Here is a 21,077-nt window from a genome sequence, read left to right as displayed (position 1 = left end):
TGTTGTGAAGATTAACTGAGATAATGTCTGTAAAAGCACTTTGAAAACTGAAAGCTCACTCTAAACATAAGATATCATTATCAGTATCCTAAAGTCACTTTGGATCAATTACAGTGTACTCTAAAACACAGTGAAATACAACTCCATTGGGAGTATCTTTCTTATTGAATGAAAATTTTCTAACCAACTAAACATTAAAAGCTCATTTGATAAAGAATCCACATGCAATGCAGGAGACCCTGGTTTGATTCCTGGCTCGGGAAGATCTGGAGAAGTGCTAGGCTACCCACTCCAGTATTCTTGGACTTCCCTTGTGGCTCAGGTGGGAAAGAGTCCACCTGCAATGTGGGAGACCTGGGTTCCATTCCTGGGTTGGGATGATCCCCTGGAGAAGGGAAAGGCTACTCACTCCAGTATTCTGGCCTGGAGAATTCCATGAACTGTATAGTCCATGGGGTCACAAAGAGCTGGACACGATTAAGCAACTGAAAAAAATTACTATTGTGCAATTGATGTAGTAACTGAAATTTTTAAATGATATGGTGGGCCTTAGGTAAGAGTTAATAATTGCATTTTTTAAATTGATTAACTTTCAAACTATTTCTGTCTTTGTTTGTAAAACACAGCTCTACAGAGAGTGCATCGTTAGGTAAACCTTGTTCTTTCCTATCTGACAGCCTATGCCTTTTAATTGAAGTATTTATTTCATTAAAATTTAATGCAATTATTGAAATGACTGAATCTGAGTCTGTCATTTTATTACATGTTTTCTACTTACTCTTCCATTTTTGCTCCTCTATTACTTCATTTCTGATTCTAGCTGATTCAATATTTTTTAGAATTCCACTGTAATTTTTATTTACTTTTTGACTCAACATTATAATTTACTCCAGTAATTTTCATGCATATTCTTAAATTCTGACAGTCAATATTGTTAATATTGCACCAGTTTCCCCACAAAATGTACGAGAAATGGTTGTTATCCATCCCCTGTTCTTTTTGTCATAGTTATTATCTTTGTATTTTGGACCACTCATGAAGCTTTTTAATTTTTGTGTTGAATGTTTTCTTTGCTCAGCACCATAACAGACTACCACTAGCTTGGGAAATTTAAATAATATAAATGTAGTTTTCCACAGCTCTGGAGTCTGGAAGTCTGAGGTCAGAGTCCAGCATGGTTAGGTTCTGGGATGGGCCTTCTTCCTGACTCAGACAACCTCCATCTCCGTGCACCCTCGTGTAGCAGAAGGAGGGGAAGCAAACATTCTGGCATCTTTTCCTATAGGATAAGGACACTAATATCATCATGACGGCCCCATTCTCATGACCTTATTATGTAAACCCAAGTACCTCCACAAGGTCCCATCTCCAGATATCATTGTATTGGGTGATAGGGCTTTAAAATATGAATTTGAGGATGTGACTTAATTAAGTCCATATAATCTATTGCATTATTAAAGAAATTAAGATGAACGAAGCAAAATCCCTGTATAATTGTCTTCTGTATTTACTCAGATATTTTTGCATTTCTGTTGTTCTTAAACTTTCACGAGGACCATCATTTCCCTCTGATATCATTAACCTCTAAAATGAAGTTTTCATCTGCATTTCTTATAGAGTGAGTCTGCTTGTGACAGGTTTTCTTAGTTTTCTTACATCTTGAAAAGCAAAAGTCAGTGTCTGACTTGTAGGCGGATTTTTTACCAGCTGAGCCACAAGGGAAGCCCAAGAATACTGGAGTTGGTAGCGTATCCCTTCTGCAGCGGATCTTCCTGAGTCAGGAATCGAACTGGGATCTCCTGTATTGCCAGGCTGGATAAAGCCAAGCTGGCATTTAGTTAAAGCTGTGTTTTTTCCTGGAGAAGGAAATGGCAACCTACTCCAGTATTCTTGCCTGGACAACCCCATGGATGGAGGAGTCCACAGGGTCACAAAGAGTCAGGCACGACTGGGCGACTTCACTTTCATACTTTCATACTTTTCATGGTTTTTCCAGTACTCAGGTATGGATATGAGAGTTGGATTGTAAAGAAACCTGAGTGCTGAAGAACTGATGCTTTTAAACTGTGGTGTTGGAGAAGACCCTTGAGAGTCCCTTGGACAGCAAGGAGATCCAACCAGTCAATCCTAAAGGAAATCAGTCCTGAGTATTCATTGGAAGGACTGATGCTGAAGCTGAAACTCCAATACTTTGGCCACCTGATGTGAAGAACTGACTTATGCTGGGAAAGATTGAAGGCAGGAGAAGAAGGGGACGACAGAGGATGAGATGGTTGGATGTCATCACTGACTCAGGGACATTTTCTCTTCTAGAATGGCATCTAGGATATCATATTACATTTAGTTGCCATGTCTCCTTCGGCCCCTCTAGATGGTGAAAATTTCTCAGCTTGGATTTTGATGACCTGGAAAGTTCTGAGGGCTAATGGTCAGGTATTTTTAGGACTGTTCCTCTACTGGTATATGTCTGATGCTCCTCTCAAGGTTAGACTGGGGTTTTGTGTTTTGGATAGGAAGACCCCAGAGATAAAAAGCCATGGTCCTCCTGTGAGATGAAGAGTACACAGCATCAGTGGGACTTCTCTCTGCTGATGTTGACCTGGATCACCTGGCTAAAGTGCTGTTCTCTGGTTTCTCCGCTAGGAAGTTTCTCTTGTTCCCTCTTCCCACACTGTGCTCTTTGGAAGAAGTCACTATTTGAAGTGCTCATTTGAAGGGTGGAGAGTTAAAGTCCATCTCTTTGAGCGGATCTTTCCCTTTGCCGAGATGCTTTAAGTATGTTATGCGTCTGTGTGGTTCAGGAACCTGTCAGAGATGTGGGTAGACAGAGTTGGTGATTCCCTTTATGCTTCTTTTCCTTCTGGGATTTTTCCTGCTGTTCTCTTCTTAGAGGCGAGTGTCTCCAGGTTCAGGATTTTGCTTCTTTGCAGTGTACCTGCAACCCTTCATGCCATCCAGATTGTACCTGGCTGTAAACTAAGAGCTGTGAGTGAGCTTGCCAGCTTTTGCTTCTCCTGACATGCGCTCTACCAGAGTCTCCCTTCTCTTCACGCTTCAGTGCCTTCAGGTCCACATATTTTCTGCAGGGAATTGGCCTGACATGTTCCTGAGCCATTACAAAAAGTGGAAATCCCGGTCTGTGTCTAACACGTGATAGTGAGGATGAAGAGACTAGAAGAAGTTTCTGATCAGAAGGAACTTACAGTAGAGTTCATTCAGTTGTTCAACCAGGTCCGACTCTTTGTGAACCCATGGACTACAGCACACCAGGCCTCCCTGTCCATCATCAACTCCTGGATTTACCCAAGCTCATGTCTAACGTGTTGGTGTTGCCATCCAACCACCTCATCTTCTGTTGTCCCTTCTCCCACCTTCAGTCTTTCCCAGAATCAGGGTCTTTTCAAATGAGTCAGCTCTTTTCATCAGGTGGCAAAAGTATTGTAATTTCAGCTTCACCATCAGTCCTTCCAATGAATATCCAGGACTGATTTCCTTTACGATTGACTCGTTGGATCTCCTTGCAGTCCAAGGGACTTCTCAGGAATCTTCTCCAGCACCACAGTTCAAAAGCATCAATTCTTCGGTGCTCAGCTTTCTTTTATAGTCCAACTCTCACATCCATTCATGACCACTGGAAAAGCCATAGCTTTGACTAGATGGACCTTTGTTGGCAAAGTAATGTCTCTGCTTTTTAATATGCTGTCTAGATTGGTCATAACTTTTCCAAGGAGCAAGGGTCTTTTGCAGTCACCATCTGCAGTGATTTTGGAGCCCCAAAAGATAAAATCTCTCACTGTTTCCATTGTTTCCCCGTCTATTTCCCATGAAGTAATGGGACCAGATGCCATGATCTTAGTTTTCTAAATATTTTAAGTTAAATGATATAAATAATAGCCTTAAAATAGTAACAATAATCTGGGTCCTGTAAGAATTCAATAAAAGTTTGTGTACATAAGTCACTTAACATTGAGCTGTGGTTCCAAAAATGCTATATACTTCTACAGATTTGTTCTTCACCATTATTCACTGGTTAAAGGAATAGAGTACTGTAGACTAAATTATATTAGAAAAGAGTAGGGCTCAGAACAGTGACGTTATTTGACTTTTATTTTTTAAAGGAAATTGTTGAAGTCGAAATCTGTCCTCTGCAGCAAGCAGATAATTTTGCAATTGTCTCATCCTGGTGGTTAATAAAATGGTTGTTTTCATGGTGCTATTTCCTAGAACTTCTCTCTCACAAAATCTTGTTCATTTCCCTAACATGCAGCACTCTGAATGATGGGCTACAAAATAAGGGGGCAGGGGGAGGTAATCATGGCCCAAAAAGGGGATTTCTGCCAGTTGAGTTTGATCCATGACTCAAGCCTGGATGGGTTCCATTGTTAACCAGGGTTCTCAGCTCTGCTTGATGCAAGTTCGACATCACTGTTCAAGGCTTCATTCTCAGTGGAGGCCTGTGTTTACATTGTCAGTTGAAGTTACGGCTTAAGAGCCAGAGTATATTCATAGTTCGTTCTTTTAGGGAAATTTGGTGCATCTGTGCATGAGCCTTCCCTCAATACATTTTCCTTTGAACTTAGAAATTACCTTTATGATCAACTAGCAAGTGCTTCTTATCCCTTAATTGTTGATTTCACATTTGTTACTCCCCCCCCACCCCCGCCCCCTGCACATGGTCATCAGATTATAATATGGCTCTTTTTCAAAATAAGTGTTTACTTTTTTCTTAAAATATTAACAGTTTTCAAGTGCTGGTCAGACTTTCATCTCCTACTTACTTTAATCCTGCATTGTAGATGTTCTTGTTGAATCATACTTTGTGTTTTTTCAATTTAAGAAAAAAAGTAATTAAAGTTCAAGTTTAAAGCATACAATAAAATACCCAATTTGGAAAGTCATTCATCTAGGAAGTGTGTTAAATTTTTTCACTAGCAGAGTCCTATGAAAAATGCCTAATATGCTGCAGTGTTTTTAAAAATGTTTTAAATTATGACAGCACAAAATTAAGATTATAACAAATTTTATGTTAAGAATACTGAAGATATACTATGTGATTTGTGGGAGGTTAATTTCACCTTTATGTAAGTATTTTGAGATTCTCATAGAAGTTGTTAAGTACATGATCAGTAGAGTTTTTGTGAGGAAATTCTATAGCTTGAGGATCATAGGAATTGGTCCTAAGAATTAGATAACTCTATGGAATCACATTGTTCTGAGAAATATCTGACGTAGTAGGTTGTGAGAGAGTTTAATTTTAAAATAAGAAAATAAAGTAAAAATCATGGTGAATGAAAATTTCCCATTTGAATACATTAAATTACCCAAGAATTATAAGACATGCAGCTTGGATAATGCAACCCTAGGCGGACACTCAGAAAAGAAGAGAGATCAAGCAGAACCCTGGGCACTCTGAAATCAGTAAGAAAGTATGTCCTGTGTTGTTGAAGGAAACCAGGAGGACCTAGTGGCCGATGCTTAGAGAAAAATAAAAAGTGCTGTTAGATCAAGGGCCTTGCTGATTATTCCCAAATGGCCAAATATGAAAAGAATATAAAAGCAACCATTGATTGAAAATGTGGAGTTCATGCCAAGAGTAATCTTCAAGACTTCAAGAGTGGGTTCATTAAAGAATGCAAAGGAAAGAAATGGAGAGTTAACAATAAGGAGTTCACAGTGGATTTTCTGGGCAGAGATGTTGGATAAGGAATGGAAGGGAATCTGAGGACAAGTTCTATCTGCTTGGGGCTGGCGATACCAGAGTGATGTTTCTTGAAGGTAAAGAAGAAACTGCCTCACCAAGGGACATTCAGAGATATGTAGGGTTACCTTTGGTTGGCACAGTTATTAGAATATGCTCCTGTTATTTACTGGGCTGCAGCTGGAGCTAAACATCCTATAGAGGCGATTAGGGCATTCTTTTTTGAGAAGGAACTGTCTTGCCCCAAAACTGTTGATCCCATTTATATGCTGATGGTAGTGGTCTGTCTTGAGCTGTGCTTTTATTTAATTCTCTCAACAAATATTTTAGTTGACCAAATACCTACTATGTACTTGATCAATCTTTCCATGGTAGATTCATAGTCTATTTTTGACTTTTTGCTCAACAATATTCATTTATAAAGGACTGGTATGATTTATACAAGTTGAGTTTAAGCTCACAAACTTTAATCTTCCATTTATGAGGAAAACAGAAGGCTTTTAGATAGTAATGATTTCATTAGTGGTACAGAGTTATCTAGTATTTATTCTGCAGATTTTGTTTTTCCCCTTTAGTTTTCTTTATAATTCTTTTCCTTAGGGTAGAATTTTCATGATTTGAATTTCTAGAGGAAAATCAACAACTTTAGATCTCCTTAAATATTTATTCCTTTTTTTTATTATATTGGGGTATATCTGATTAACAGTCTTGTAAGATTTTCAGGTGAACAGTGAAGGGACTCAGCCATACATAAACATACAACATGAATTTGTTTGTTTGCTTTTCTGTACTTCATTTTCACTTGCTTTCTGTTCTTTTCCTAGCCTTTTCATTTGTCTTTGTTTATATTGATATTGGCGTTTAAGGTTACAGAGTTTCCTCGGATTACTTCTTTCAATGAATTTTATTTATTTAACCCTTTTTAAAAATAGCTTTTGTATGGTTTTTCAACTGCTCCTTCCCTATTTTTACTTCAAAAAAAAAAAAAAAACCACATCAGTTCCCACCACCAGAATATCAGGTTTGGAACTAGACCGAAGCTTTTGTTCCTTATAGTCACTCACTGGTCGCCATGTCTCATCTATGAATTGGCCGGCTTATGGTCTCTGATCTAAGGATACCAAGAATATACTTCAAGGGCTTCCAATATATTTTTATTTGCCTTCTCTAACTTTCAACAGTGTCACATGGCATCTACTTTAACGTATATCAAAAGCACCTTTTCCTCTGTAATTTTTTTTTTTAATCAGTTTTCTTTATTTGGGACACTTTTGTCACAGTTCTTACCCTTTCTAAATATTTTCTTTGCTGGTAAAATATGTCAGGTTTTTGCGCTTGTAATGTCATCGCTGGCACTTACTCTCAGGTTTGGTGTCTTTTTTATCTCATTGTGTCTTACAACTATTGCTCATTGTTCTTTGCTCTTAGCATTTGACTGAAGCTTTTACTTTTAATCTCATTTTCTACTGCTAACCTGTACAGAGGCCGTGTGATGTATGGTGTAAAGACTTTTTGCTGTTGTGTTTTACACACACACACACACACACACACACACACGCACACACGCACACACACACACAGTCATAAGGAAGGGAACGTGGACTTTTCTTCTGAGAATAGTTCAGGCAGTGTGTTACAGTAGAAATGGAATTGGGTTCAGAGGTAGTTTGAACTGAATTTCAATTGTGATTCCATTATAAAGTAACTGATGTCCTCAGAAAAGTGATTACAATTCTCAAGGACTGCATTTACTTTTCTATTAAATAAGGATAATAATAGTGACCTTACCAGATCATTCAGTTCAGTTCAGTTCAGTCGCTCAGTCGTGTCCGACTCTTTGCGACCCCGTGAATCGCAGCACGCCAGGCCTCCCTGTCCATCGCCGACTCCCGAATGGCCTGTGTAAGGTGCAGCCTCTACCACATAGTATTACTTGACTATTATTGGTATTGTAAATATTATTTGATTATGATTATTATTTGGTGGGCCATCTCACATATTGAGAACTACTGAGTGCTAATGCTCCATTTAAAGAAGGTATAGCAGAAAATTAACTGTAGTGCCTGGCCTTGAGGAGTTTATGATCTTTCATAGAAGGTAGGAACACATATACAAATATCCATTTTTTAAAAGTAATTGTTTGACTGTTGTAAACACTATAAATATTATTAATGTGCTTTATAAATATTTTGAAGATTAGGAAACTGAGAGTTAACGAGTGAAGGTTAGTATGTTTACCCTAGTCCCCTAAGCTGATAAGGGACCTATAGGACCTCTCAGTTTGGAGGATGTACTTGTCTCCTGTGTCGTACTGAGTCCCTGAGAAATTGTGGCAAGCCTTATAAGATGTACATAGTAACAGCTCCTGAATCCTGAAGAGGTGAGCTCAGTCTTGACGCTGCTGACAGTGAGTGGCCTCTGGGAGGAGGTCACGTCTTAGATGGATCCTGGGGGTGAATGGGCTTTCAGCACGCAGCGGTGAGGAAGGGAGTGTCATTGAACAAAGGTAAGAGGCAGGGGCAGGAGTTTTCTGTGGTCTGTATTTTGGGGGCACTTAGTTTAAAAGCTTTAAGCCTTTAAACTTTTTCAGGGCTGTGACATGGTAGCACTCTAGAATAAGGTTTACTTTGCAGAACAATGTAGGACATTCTGAAAGTGAAAGGAGTATATTAAGACTTCAGTTGCGTTTCCCTGGTGGCTCAGTTGGTAAAGAATCTGCCTGCAGTGTGGGCGACCTGGCTTATATCTCTGGGCCAGGGGAGATTCCCCCCGAGATGAAAATGGCAGCCCACTGCCGGATTCGTGCCTTGAGAATTCCACGGGCAGACGAGCCTGCTGGGTTGCACGGGACCTGCAGTCCATGGGGTGGCAAAGTGTTGGACGCGACTGAGCGACACACACACAGACAAGACTTCAGTTGGGAGGCTGTTGCAAGAATCAAGATGTGATTGATAAGCATCGTGACTGGAGGAATGCAACGGAAAGGCCAGATGCAAGAAGAGACTTGGAGGAGGTGGATGGCATTGGCAGCAAGAAGACATGGAGAGGCTGCAAGGCTCCAGCCTGGGTCTTGAGGAGGATAGTGGCTCCAGGAGAAATGGCGTCTTTCAAAAGAAGGGGCAGATGCATGTTTCCGTGAGACCCAGTGGAGCCTTTTGGCTGGGACCGCCAGTGATGGCTCGGGCTCTTAGACACAACCTGGTGCGTCTTCACTCTAGTTCAGAAAGTGGCTTGATTTCTTTCCACTGCTGTACCATGAGTGCTGACATGACGCCTTTGATTTTTTATTAAGGGGGATGCCGTAGAGGCAGTGTGAGTTTGTACAGGCTGTCAGAGCTGAATCTCCTGGATAAACTCTTGGGAATCTCACAATTCCAGTCAAGCAAGTGTTCTGCTTGAGTCCCCCTGTTTCGCAGGACGATGTCAAAGGGAGCATGCAATTTTGTTTGTGGGTCACTGCCTAATATATGAAAGGGAAATCCCATAGGATAACTCCATTTTTCTCCAAATGTTGCTCCATAGCCTTAAGCTTTATAAGTGAAAGAAAATGCACACTGCTTATCAAAGGGCAGGAGAGGGGCAAATCAATTCAGAAATGTTGCACTGCCATTAAGGATTGCCATTAAATGCAATTGCCATTTAAGGGTTTTGACTAAAGCTTCGTGTGTTGTTTTTTTTTTTTTTTTTTGGTCCAGTGTTTGTCAGGTTCAACTCTAACCACGGGTTCCCAGTGGAGGTCGATTCTGACACCAGCATCTTCCAGCTCAAGGAGGTGGTTGCTAAGCGACAGGGGGTTCCAGCTGACCAGCTGTGTGTGATTTTCGCAGGGAAGGAGCTTCGGAATGGCTTGACAGTGCAGGTGAGTCTCCCTGGGCGGAGGGTTCCTGGGCTGCGGCCAGCCCCATTGCTTATGCCGCTTGCGCAGCCAAGCTGACATTCATGCCTGAGATCTAATAGAATAAATAGTGCCTAGGGATTCCTTGAACTTTACTCCACACCGCTTCATTAATTCTGACCTTCTTAATTATGCATTAAAACAGCAAGCAGGTACGGATTGGAGAACAACTGTGACTGGGGGAGAGAAGAGAGAGAGAGCGAGCACACAGACTGGGCTTAGTGAATAAATGTTTACTGACTAGAGGAGCAGCGAGGCACCGTTTCTGGGTCTGTTCAATTTCTACCGTACTTATTCCACTTGAATCTTAATGAAGGAGTCACAGAAATTGTCCCAGATCCGGCTGCTCAGTCACTGTGCCGGGAGGGATCTGCAACCCAATTGTGACCCCTGGAGGATGGTCCCGGGTCTGCCGCCGCAGCTCAGGATGGAAGGAGGTTTTGGGGCTCAGGGCCTTGGAGCAGATTCGCGAGCTCCCTGCCCATCAGCGCCCGAGGCAGCGGGGAGGAGGACGCACGCACCGCGAACGTCCACCTGTGTGTTTAATTTCTCCAAGTTTCAGTAACATGTTCCCCAGAATGGGCCACTGAAATGTTGGGGAGGGTGCAGCCAGTGTTTTACTCTCCTGTCCCTGACGCTTTCCGGGCACCGTGGGGCTCCTCATAGCATCACAGCGCTGTATCTTTTCATGGAGTGGGGGTGGGTCTTCATTCCCAGCGGATATTTCCGCAGGGGAAGAGGTGAACTGGGCAGGCCACTGGGGAGCAGTGCCTTCCTCTGGGAGTGGAGACCAGTCTTGTGTTGGGGAAGCCAGCAAACAGGCCCCAATACGGATTGAAGTCACTCTCTGAGAAAGTATGAAAACCCACTTGCTTTCTGTGAACTGTTCAGGTGATCCTGAAGAACCCCAAACACATTCCCCGCATCCCCCTTTTTTCACCAGCTCAGATGAGTTGCATTTCTGCCTGCAGCTGTTTGGGGGCCTGCTCTTGTAAACAGTGGTGATGGTGGGGTGCTGTGTCTTTACCCAGTCCCTACTTTATTGACATCCTATGGCTGTCTCTTTTTGGTGACGATGTTTACTGCTTTAAGAAAGGCTTTCGGATCTGGGTGTAAGAGAGCCCTATGGAAATGTGAATTGCCCCCTCTTCTCCAGCACCTCTTCTCTGACAGCAGTCTGCTCTGCTCCGTGCACACAGGGTGCTGTGCTTTGCTTTTAGGCAATTTGTGTTTATAAGGGAAGCACCTGTGCTGAAAAGTGTTTTGGTGTTTGTTTTTTTTAAAATTTCAGTCACCTAGAAAGCTTTTTTTTTTTTTTACTGTACCTGCCAACCTCTAAAACCAAGGATGTTCCCATCATAAATTATTTTAAAACAGCTTCTTGAACCAAAATATTTTGTTATCCGAAGTTTTCAGGTTCTAAAGTTTCTCACCTCTACCACTGGAGGTGATAGGTTATACCAATTACTATAGACAGTTGATTTCTACAGATGGATAGATACAAATATAGATATCTGGATGGGTTCATTAAGATTCTTGATTTTTACAACACTTCCAGTATTCTGGGATTCTGAGAGGATCCCAAAGAAAGTCAGTACCCACTGCTATTTTCTTAGAGACTGCCGTTGACTTAGGCCCTCTAAAATCAACAGTAATACTAGATTGAACTACATAGGTTAAAAATATCAGCAGTTTCATGGGGCTCAAACTAATAGCTATAACATAAGGGTGTCAAACACGATAACTGCCATATAAAAACTGAAATATAAGTATTATGAAATTTTAAAGATGTAGGAGAAACAGCTGAGTGAATGTCACCAATAAAGACTTCGGGGTGAGTTGAAACTCAAGTAGGATTCTGGAGATGAAGAATGAGCGTGAGAGGTGTGTGGGAGCAAGCAAATGGTCCTATTCCTGTAGAAGCTAGAGGAGGTGCTGAAGGTGTGTGACAGGGGAATTGGGAGCTGTGTTTTAGAAAGCTTTGACCCATGTGACATTGAAGTTTCATGCGAGGAGATGGAGAACAAAATAGGATGCCCTGGAGGGAAAAGCGAGTCTGGAGATGCCGGTTCACCACTGGCGGGAGTTTCCAGATTGCAAGAGTTAATGCCAGGGGGAGATGCTGGCAGGCAGTCACACTGAGGTGGGGAGCTCAGGGCTTGCTCTGAGCACTCTCTGCATGGAGGTAAGTACCGCAGTGACTGGAACAGATTCAGTTGCCGGGGTGCAGAGCGTACGGCACGAGCAGTTCCTCCGGTAACAGGAGAGGAGCCGATATACGAGGCATTGTACATCCAGCTGGCATTTTCATAGATAATTTGGGGAAAGAAAATCACTAGTAAAGAATGTATGTGCCGTGAAAACATGGAGGACAAGGAAGCAAAGAGCCTTTAGGCTTGGTGACAGTGGTGGTGACTTAGGGGCTTTCGGGCCAGGACTGTAGCTGGAGAAAGTCAGCTTGCAGGGGTTCAGCGTGAATCGCGGGGCTTTGTCACAGGCACAGCTCATCTGGTCATGGAGGGAAGGAGAGACTGGGAGTTCATGGAGGAGCAGCAGCTTCCGCACCGTGTTGTGCCTTTCACAGCCCTTGACTGTGCGCATGGCTGACTTTGATACAGTTGTAATCGGTGTGAAAATGCAATTTTATGTAGTGAATTTCTTTCCCTGAACATTATGTCGAGAGAAGGCAATGGCACCCCACTCCAGTACTCTTGCCTAGAAAATCCCGTGGATGGAGGAGCCTGGTAGGCTGCAGTCCATGGGGTCACTAAGAGTCAGACATGACTGAGTGACTTCACTTGCATTTTTCACTTTCCTGCATTGGAGAAGGAAATGGCAACCCACTCCAGTGTTCTTGCCTGGAGAATCCCAGGGCTGGGGGAGCCTGGTGGGCTGCCGTCTGTGGGGTCACAGAATGGGACACGACTGACGTGACTTAGCAGCAGCACAGATGTTAGAGTTCCATCCCTGGGAAGATCCCCCAGAGTAGGAAGTGGCAGCCCACTCCAGTGTTCTTGCCTGGAGAATCCCAGGGCTGGGGGAGCCTGGTGGGCTGCCAGAGCCTGGTGGGCTGCCGTCTGTGGGGTCGCAGAGTCGGACAGGACTGAAGCGACCTAGCAGCAGCAGTAACATTATGTCAAAGGCGTCTTCCCTGGTGCTGTGTATTCATTTCTAAGTGCCTAGATGATCCTCTGAAATGAGAGTGCTTATGTTATATATAGGGAGCATCTAGTTTTTAATACTACAAATTAAGGCAAAATAATTTTTAAAATGGTCTCTAATATTCTTAGAGAATATGGCCTCTGTGTTTCAGTTTGCATGAAGTATTCTCTTGGTATGTCCAGTTTTCTTGAAGAGATCTCTAGTCTTTCCCATTCTTTTGTTTTCCTCTATTTGTTTGCGTTGATCATGGAGGAAGGCTTTCTTATTCCTCCTTGCTATTCTTTGGAGCTCTGCATTCAGATGGGTATATCTTTCCTTTTCTCCTTTGCCTTTCGCTTCTCTTCTTCTCTCAGCTATTTGTAAGGCCTCCTCAAACAACCATTTCGCCTTCTTGTATGTCTGTTTCTTTGGGATGATTTTGGTCACCATCTCCCGTATGATGTTATGAACTTAATAGTTCTTCAGGCACTCTGTCTATCAGACCCAATTCCTTGACTGTATTTCTCACTTCCACTGTATAATTGTAAGGGATTTGATTTAGGTCATACCTGAATGGCCTTGTGGTTTTCTCCACTTTCTTCAATTGAAATATGAATTTTACAATAAGGAGCTGGTGATCTGAGCCATTGTCATTTCCCGGTCTTGTTTTTGCTGACTGTATAGAGCTGCTCCATCTTTGGCTGCAAAGAATGTAATAAATGTAATAAATTTCGGAATTGACCATCTGGTAATGTCCATGTGTAGAATCTTCTCTTGTGTTGTTGCAAGAGGGTGTTTGCTATGACCAGTGTGTTCTCTTGACAAAACTCTGTTAGCCTTTGTCCTACTTCAGTTTACTCATTTGTAAAACTGAATTAATAATAATTCCTCTCTCATTGGGATTCTGTGAGGGCTAAGTTAATTTATGTAAAACTCTTAGAGCAGAGTGTGACATATAGTAAACACATATATTAGCATTTATTAGCATCATCACTATCATAGTTGTTATTATTGTTTTTATTATTATCAGGGTCTAAGTGATCACCTTAAATAACGTGACAGCTCTCCATCATGAATTATGATGAGTGTAGCTGCAGTAATTTAAACAGTTAAGGCAATGATAATAGGATGTATATTTTACTGGGGCAGTAAAATGTGTGTGTGTAATATTTATACATTTGAACTGAAAAGAACTTTGTGGAGTTTATAAATAGATGTTTGACCTTCACATTTACAGGCTTTACTTAGAATAGAAGAATTTGAATTCAGAAAATTTACAAAGATGACTATTCCTCATATATTTACTAAAAATAGACACCTATGGCTGTGCTGTTCAGCAAAGATTCATCACGACATTATGGCTTTTAAAATGTATTTTTATAAAGCAGATGTCTGCCATACACTATATTTGTTAGAAGTAAATTGGAAAGACCTATACATTTTTCCTACTTCATAAACAATGTTTCTGTCCATGTTTTTATTATTTTCCTTATGATGACAAGTGTGTAATATAAAATATTGGTGTTTGACATATTATTCACAGAGAACTGACATTTTTTCCTTAGTCGGTTCTTGTAACAGAGTATTCAGGGACTATTCAAATGTCACCCTTTCTCCTACCCCCCAGTTCTAACACGCTGCATATCAAGAATCCCTGAATCACCTTTACATAATCATCGATTTATTATTCAAAATTGTACACAGAAATTAAGGTTTTAATGTAGCTGTATATGCCAAAACAGATGAAATTTGCAATTAGACTAACCGGTAAAATTACAGGGACTTGAGAGTTTAGATAAGATTTTTTTTTTGAGCAGAATTCACTGTAATCACATGAGCTGTATTATTATTAATATCAGTATAGGTTATTAGCCAAGTATATTACTTAGAGATCTCTAGAGAGACAAAATAGATAGGTAGATAGAGAACAAAGAATTGGTTGCACATTTTTGGAGGCTGACAAGTCCCTAAATCTTTATCTGTCAGCAAACTTAGTTTCATGCTGAGTCTGAGGACCTGTAAACTGGTAGAGGTGATGGAGGTATTCCTCTGTGAAGGCTGGTAGGCCCGCAACTCAGGAAGAGCTAATGCTTCAGTTCAAGCCAAAGGCTGCCCACCCAGCCCCTGGCCCCTGCTCCCCCCAAAAAACCCAAAACACACACACAAAAACCATGTCCCAGCTAGATGGCCGTTGGGCAAGAGAATTCCCTGTTACTTGTGGGAGGGTCAGCTGTTTTGTGCATTGAGGAGACACATCTGATTTACTCAGTGTACTGATTCTAGTATTAATTTCATCTGATCATAGCTAGCAGAGAAGGCAATGGCACCCCACCCCAGTACTCTTGCCTGGAAAATCCCATGGACAGAGGAGCCTGGTAGACTGCAGTCCATGGGGTCGCTACTAGTTGGACACGACTGAGCGACTTCGCTTTGACTTTTCACTTTCATGCATTGGAGAAGGAAATGGCACCCCACTCCATTGTTGTTGCCTGGAGAATCCCAGGGACAGGGGAGCCTGGTAGGCCACCGTCTATGGGGTCGCACAAAGTCGGACACGACTGAAGTGACTTAGCAGCAGCAGAGCATAGCTAGACTGACATCTGACCAAATATCTGGACAGTCCATGGCTCAGACAGACACACAAAACTAACTGTCACAACCAGGCTATGAGAAACTTTAGCATATTTAACTAGTGTTAGTGGAAAGTTATTCTATTTGTAATAATGAATTAGATTTTCAAATAGAAATGTTTGCTTTAAAAAAGGATTCATTCAGATGAATGGTCAAAAATTCCTTTCAATAAATATTCAATTTAATGAGGTTTACAATGTATATACACATTTGGAGACCATCATTTAGTGAAATAGATATTTTTTGCAAGAAGTATTAAAAGACATCAGTTTATTACCCCTATTAAGCTTTGTAATATGGCAGGGTCTGAGTTTGGAAGATCAGAAACATTAAGATTTTAATAGCTTGTAAATATTAAAGAAAAATAAATAACCCTAAGAAGCCAAATTATTTAATTGGCTATGTTTTAGTGATATACAATACGTATTTCAAAATTTGTGAATAATGAAAGGTGACTTTCACTGACAAAGTAAACTGTGTCCATTTTTAAGAATATTCACCTATTTTAAAAAATATTATATATTGTTTTGGTCATATCTCTAATGAACCTGCTAAATATTCAAACTTCAAAAACTTCACAAGAGCCTTGTGAATACCCTATGTATTTTTTTCAACTGCCTCTAACATAAGTAAATATTGTTTAGCTAAGGTTTTGAAAGTTGATGTTTTCTTAATATCCTTCAGATTTTTTCCAACATTATCATTTCCCGCTTCATATACTTAGGTTGTATTTTTCTGATTATAGAATTAATATGTGCGTTATAAAAATTCAAACGATAGGAAAAAATGTACAAGGAGACCTCTAATTCTGCATATATGTTTTTATATTTAATAATGATTTTTTTCTTTATTGGCTAATAGGTATATTCACACATTTAATCTTATAATTTTTTTCCTTCATTTCTATCACATTTTATTATATTAGAATTATAAGCTCAAGTATACCTGTGGGTTATTAAAAAACAAACTTTTTATGTTTCTGCAACTTTCGTTATGTCATAGTTTACTGACTTAGATGTTGAGAAGCTGGTAAATTGTTTCCATGTGTTTTACTGCAGACTAATGAGTTATACATCTAATTGCAAGTTTGATGGTCATGTATTATTAAGGTGTGCAATTAGCCAAATACTAGTATTCCTTGATATTCTTATACAGTGTTAGAAGACATGTTTACATTCTGAGAAGGCAATGGCACCCCACTCCAGTACTCTTGCCTGGAAAATCCCATGGACGGAGGAGCCTGGTGGGCTGCAGTCCACCGGGTCACTGAGTCGGACACGACTGAGTGACTTCACTTTGACTTTTCACTTTCATGCATTGGAGAAGGAAATGGCACCCCACTCCAGCATTCTTGCCTGGAGAATCCCAGGGACAGCGGAGCCTGGTGGGCTACCGTCTATGGGGTTGCCCAGAGTCGGACACGACTGAAGCGACTTAGCAGCAGCAGGGCTGCTATTTACAGATGCTATGTGCGTTAGTTGCTTAGTCGTATCCGACTCTTTGCGACCCCATAGACTGTAGCCCACCAGGCTCCTCTGTCCATGGAACACTGGAGTGAGTTGCTATTCTCTTCTCCAGGGGTTCTTCCTGACCCAAGGATCCAACCAGAGTCTCTCAGGTCTCCTGTGTTGGCAGGCAGATTCTTTATCGCTAGCGCCCCCTGGGAAGCCCTAAAGATGCTATACTTTACACTGTGAGCACAAAATGTGTATTGACAAGTTGCTGAGAAAAAGAATATGAACCAGCATATGAGCTGCTTAGTGTTGCCACAAAGAAGGGCTGAATAAAAGCCTCGGTGTACTGAAGAGAAGGTGGAATGCCCGGGGGGACGGAAACACTGGTTGGGATTCTCCCACCTGTTTTTACTTTCTGTGTATGTTTTCATAATGATCATAGATAATGTGACCATTATAGCTTGCTATACAAAATGGAGCGCTTCGTATGTGAAGGAAGGCTCTATTAATGATTATTCCAGGAAACAACAAAAAAGTGGATGCTGACAGTGCTCTGGGAAAACAGAGACAAATGGTCACCCCAGGAGTCGGGCAGTGTTTCTCACATTTTAGAGTCTCAATTTCTTCTAGAAATAAATTGTTTTTTGGTGCCTTTTGCCAAGCACTTTGGGGATTTATAGCTTAAGACCATAATCTTATTATGAAAATATTTATATTTTAAAAAGTACTTTTATCTTTTAAATGGTAAAAAATATTTTTTAATGTTATAATCCATCTGATACCACAACATTTTGATCAGTTTCATAGAATCATCAGTTCCTGAAGGATATGTCCACTACAGTTGGAGAAGCACCGTTTGAGTATAATTATTTTCTTTGTACACTAATATGTTCTACTTTCTTATCAATAAGATTTAATAGCTTTAAGGGCTTCCCTTGTGGCTCAGCTGGTTGGTAAAGAATCCGCCTGCAATATGGGAGACCTGGGTTCGATCCCTGGGTTGGGAAGGTCCTCTGGAGAAGGGAAAGGCTACTCACGCAAGTATTCTGGCCTGGAGAATCCCATGGACTGTATAGTCCTTGGGGTTGCAAAGAGTTAGACATGACTGAGCGACTTTCAGTTACTTACTTAAAGAAGTAAATAAAAATGGCAAAAATAGAGGCATCAGCAAATATGTCATCTGGCCCAGATTTTTTTTCTGGGAAGATGGAATACACAGACTTTTACCTACTCCTCTTGGTAAAACTGTGAACATTACACATATAACAAACTTGAAGATTCTTTTTTTTTTTTGGAGGGGGCACCTGGATGAAGATTCTGAAAGGAAGAAAAAGAAATGCAAACTAGTTCAAAACCTCAGGACCCAAGGAATAATATGGGCTTGAATTTCTTCTACTTTTTGTAAAATCAAATATATTCAGTACTTGAGGGTGATGAAACTGGCACCTAGAAATGGCATCATGCACAGAGAAAAAACAAAAAAAGAAGAAAAAGTCTTCCCTCAATCCAAGGGGCAGAGTTTACTGAAAATATAGAAACCTTTTAGACAATGGCTGTAGTGTACCAGATAAACACACAGTAAAACTGTGGCCCTACGCTCACCCCGCCAGTAGTGAGGAATGCAAGCACAGGGCCTGGCTTGCCCCCTTGTGAGACTGTTGTGATGTGCTTTTTGTAGCTGCTGTGGTCAGAGAAGACTGTCGGCAGGTGAGACTTCCACCTGCTCCTTCCAGCAGCGAGGTTCCCCTCCCATCACTTCTGAGGTGGTCACAGAAAGGCCCTAGTGGAGGGTCAGGGCTTCGACCATTCTAAAGCAGTAACAAGACCACTTCTAGCACTCTGACAGTGGAGACTGTGTGTGCGGCTGAAAATCACCCCCTTCAGCAATAAGGAGGGGTCCTCACTTCACGGCATGTGTCAACAGATACCACGCGGGGGACTTGGGCTTCTGTTTCCACTGGCAGTAGTAAGCGGAACCCTCCCTTTTGCAGCTGGAGCAACGTCATAGAAAACAGAAGGTTTTCTATGAGAAAAGCCTCATTATGTAAGGACGTTTAGAAAGACACTTGCTTCTTAGGAGCAAAGCTATGACAAACCTAGACAGCATATTGAAAAGCACAGACATTACAAAGTCAATATATTTTTGCATGGAAAAATGCTAATAGAAATTGTCACCAGCAAAACTACCCTGTAAGAATGAATCAAGGAAGGAAATTCTTTAATATGAAAGAAAATGATACAAGAAGGAACTTTGAAACATCAGGAAGGAAGGAAGGAAGGAAGAACACAGTAAGCAAAAATATTAAAAACAATTGACTTTCCTTCTCTTTCGTGCTCTAAATTATGTTTCAGGGTTGTAGAAAAATTTATAACAATGTCTTATGTAGTTCTAAATGAAGAATAACTGTTCAAGACAAATATAAAGAGAGAGATAAAGGGACATAAAGGGAGTAAGATTTCTATACTTGAGCCTATGAAACGTCAACTGCAGCACACTGTGGCAAGGCATGAATGGAAAAGCCCGAAGCAACCACTCAGATAGGTGAAAGGTTAGAATACGAAACAGTGGCAACACTGAATGCTAATGAGGATGTGGAGAAACTGGGTCGTTGATATAAAATAGTATAGCCACTCTGGTGGAGAGTATGATGGTTTCTTGTAAAACTAAACTTGTATTTCCTATAGGACACCAAAACCGGGATATGAACATTCAGCAGCTTCATCCATATTAGCCCACATCTGGAACCAACCCAGATGTATCTCAACAGGTGAGGTGATTGCAGACTGTGGTCCATCCATACCAGTGATAAAAAACACCAAAGCAGCTATTGAAATATACAACATTTTGGATGAATTATGCTGAGTGAAAAAAAAAAGCCCACGCCAAAAGGTCACATTCTAAATGATTCCGTTAGTTTAGCATTTTTGACATGAGAAATTTGAAGAAATGGAGGAGAAATGAGTGGTTACTAAGGCTAAAGGGGGGTGTGGGAACTGGAGAGAATGGTGTGTGGCAGCAACAGGGACAACTGCAGGGACCCTCGTGGTGCTGAATGTTCTGTGTCTTTACTGTTACCAGTAGTATCGTTGTGATGATATACTGTATTTTCTTAAGATGTTGTCATGGGGGGAAAAGAGAACCAGGATATTTCTGTAATATTTCTGACAGTAACTTGTGAATCTACAGTATCTCAACATAACGTTTAATTTTGGAAAAATCACAGAAAAATTTAATTTCTTCCCTCTTTCCCATAGAAGATAAACAGGCTTTTTATTTACGTCTGTTTTAAAGGAACAGTATTTATTTATGTTAGATTTTTCAGCACAATAAATTGGAAAATAATTTAATTGATTCTCAGAGACAATGATTAATTCACAATAAAAGTCAATAGGTCAATAAAACTTATAGAATTATTAAGGCATCTTTTTTGAATTATTAAAGAGACTCCTTAGCACCTTATAGGTCTAAATTGACATGATTAGTATTTCTTTTCAAAGGCTGCACCGATTATTTCAAATAAATGAAAATATACAGTTCTTAATGATTGGTGCTCTAGTTGTACATTTTCCAAATTGATTTGGGAGTGATACACTGTAGTCTTAGGCAATAAATGAGCAGCTCATGTAACCATGGTGGATATACTGGTTAGGGAAGACCATTCATGTAAATTTATATACTAGAAGGAATTTAGGGATGAAATGGTTTCGTTTATAAACTGAATTTATTTAACTTTTTTTTTTTTTTACTTTCTCTTTTGATTATAAGACAAAAAAAAAAAAAGCTAGATTAGAAGCTACAGTGCAGTTCCCACCATGATTTTTTGTTTTCGTATAAAAGAAACATTCTGCACGTTACAGTATAAATGGCTAATATGTTTTACTTAAAATTCCTTTTTTCTCTGACTGTAGGACAAAAGGAAGCCAGGTTAGATACCATTATACTGAGAACAATCGCTGTACGATTTCATTGTATGTAAGAGTACCTTTGTGTAAATGAGATCCTCAGACACTTTAGGAAGAATACAAGAATTTTTCCCAAAGGGTTGATGTGTACTACTGGAATTGAATGTTGGCGATGATCATGTAGGTAAAAATGTGGATATCCACTTGAGTTCCTCCAAACAACTGTTGTGTTATTGTGGCAGCTGATACCTACTGCAAAAGTGTCAGGGTCTAGAATCAAAGGATAATAATCTGTACAAAGCGAGTGCTCATTTCAGAAAGACCCTTATTTTATCTGTTTGTGTCTGGTTATTTA

At 40.5% G+C, this 21,077-nt stretch overlaps 1 protein-coding gene across 2 annotated transcripts in view; it reads left to right on the top strand.

Moving 5' to 3' along the window:
* PRKN (parkin RBR E3 ubiquitin protein ligase) overlaps positions 1–21,077 on the top strand; it is a 1,209,893-nt gene that overhangs the window by 223,830 nt on the left and 964,986 nt on the right. For both annotated transcript variants that reach the window (XM_069598877.1, XM_069598876.1), the window contains exon 2: positions 9,394–9,557. In XM_069598877.1, coding sequence (XP_069454978.1) covers positions 9,394–9,557 — 164 coding nt within the window. The remainder of the gene's footprint in view (positions 1–9,393; positions 9,558–21,077) is intronic.

This window comes from Ovis canadensis, chromosome 8, assembly GCF_042477335.2.
Source record: "Ovis canadensis isolate MfBH-ARS-UI-01 breed Bighorn chromosome 8, ARS-UI_OviCan_v2, whole genome shotgun sequence".
Lineage (NCBI taxonomy): Eukaryota > Metazoa > Chordata > Mammalia > Artiodactyla > Bovidae > Ovis > Ovis canadensis.
This window is presented reverse-complemented; position numbering and strand designations above follow the sequence as displayed.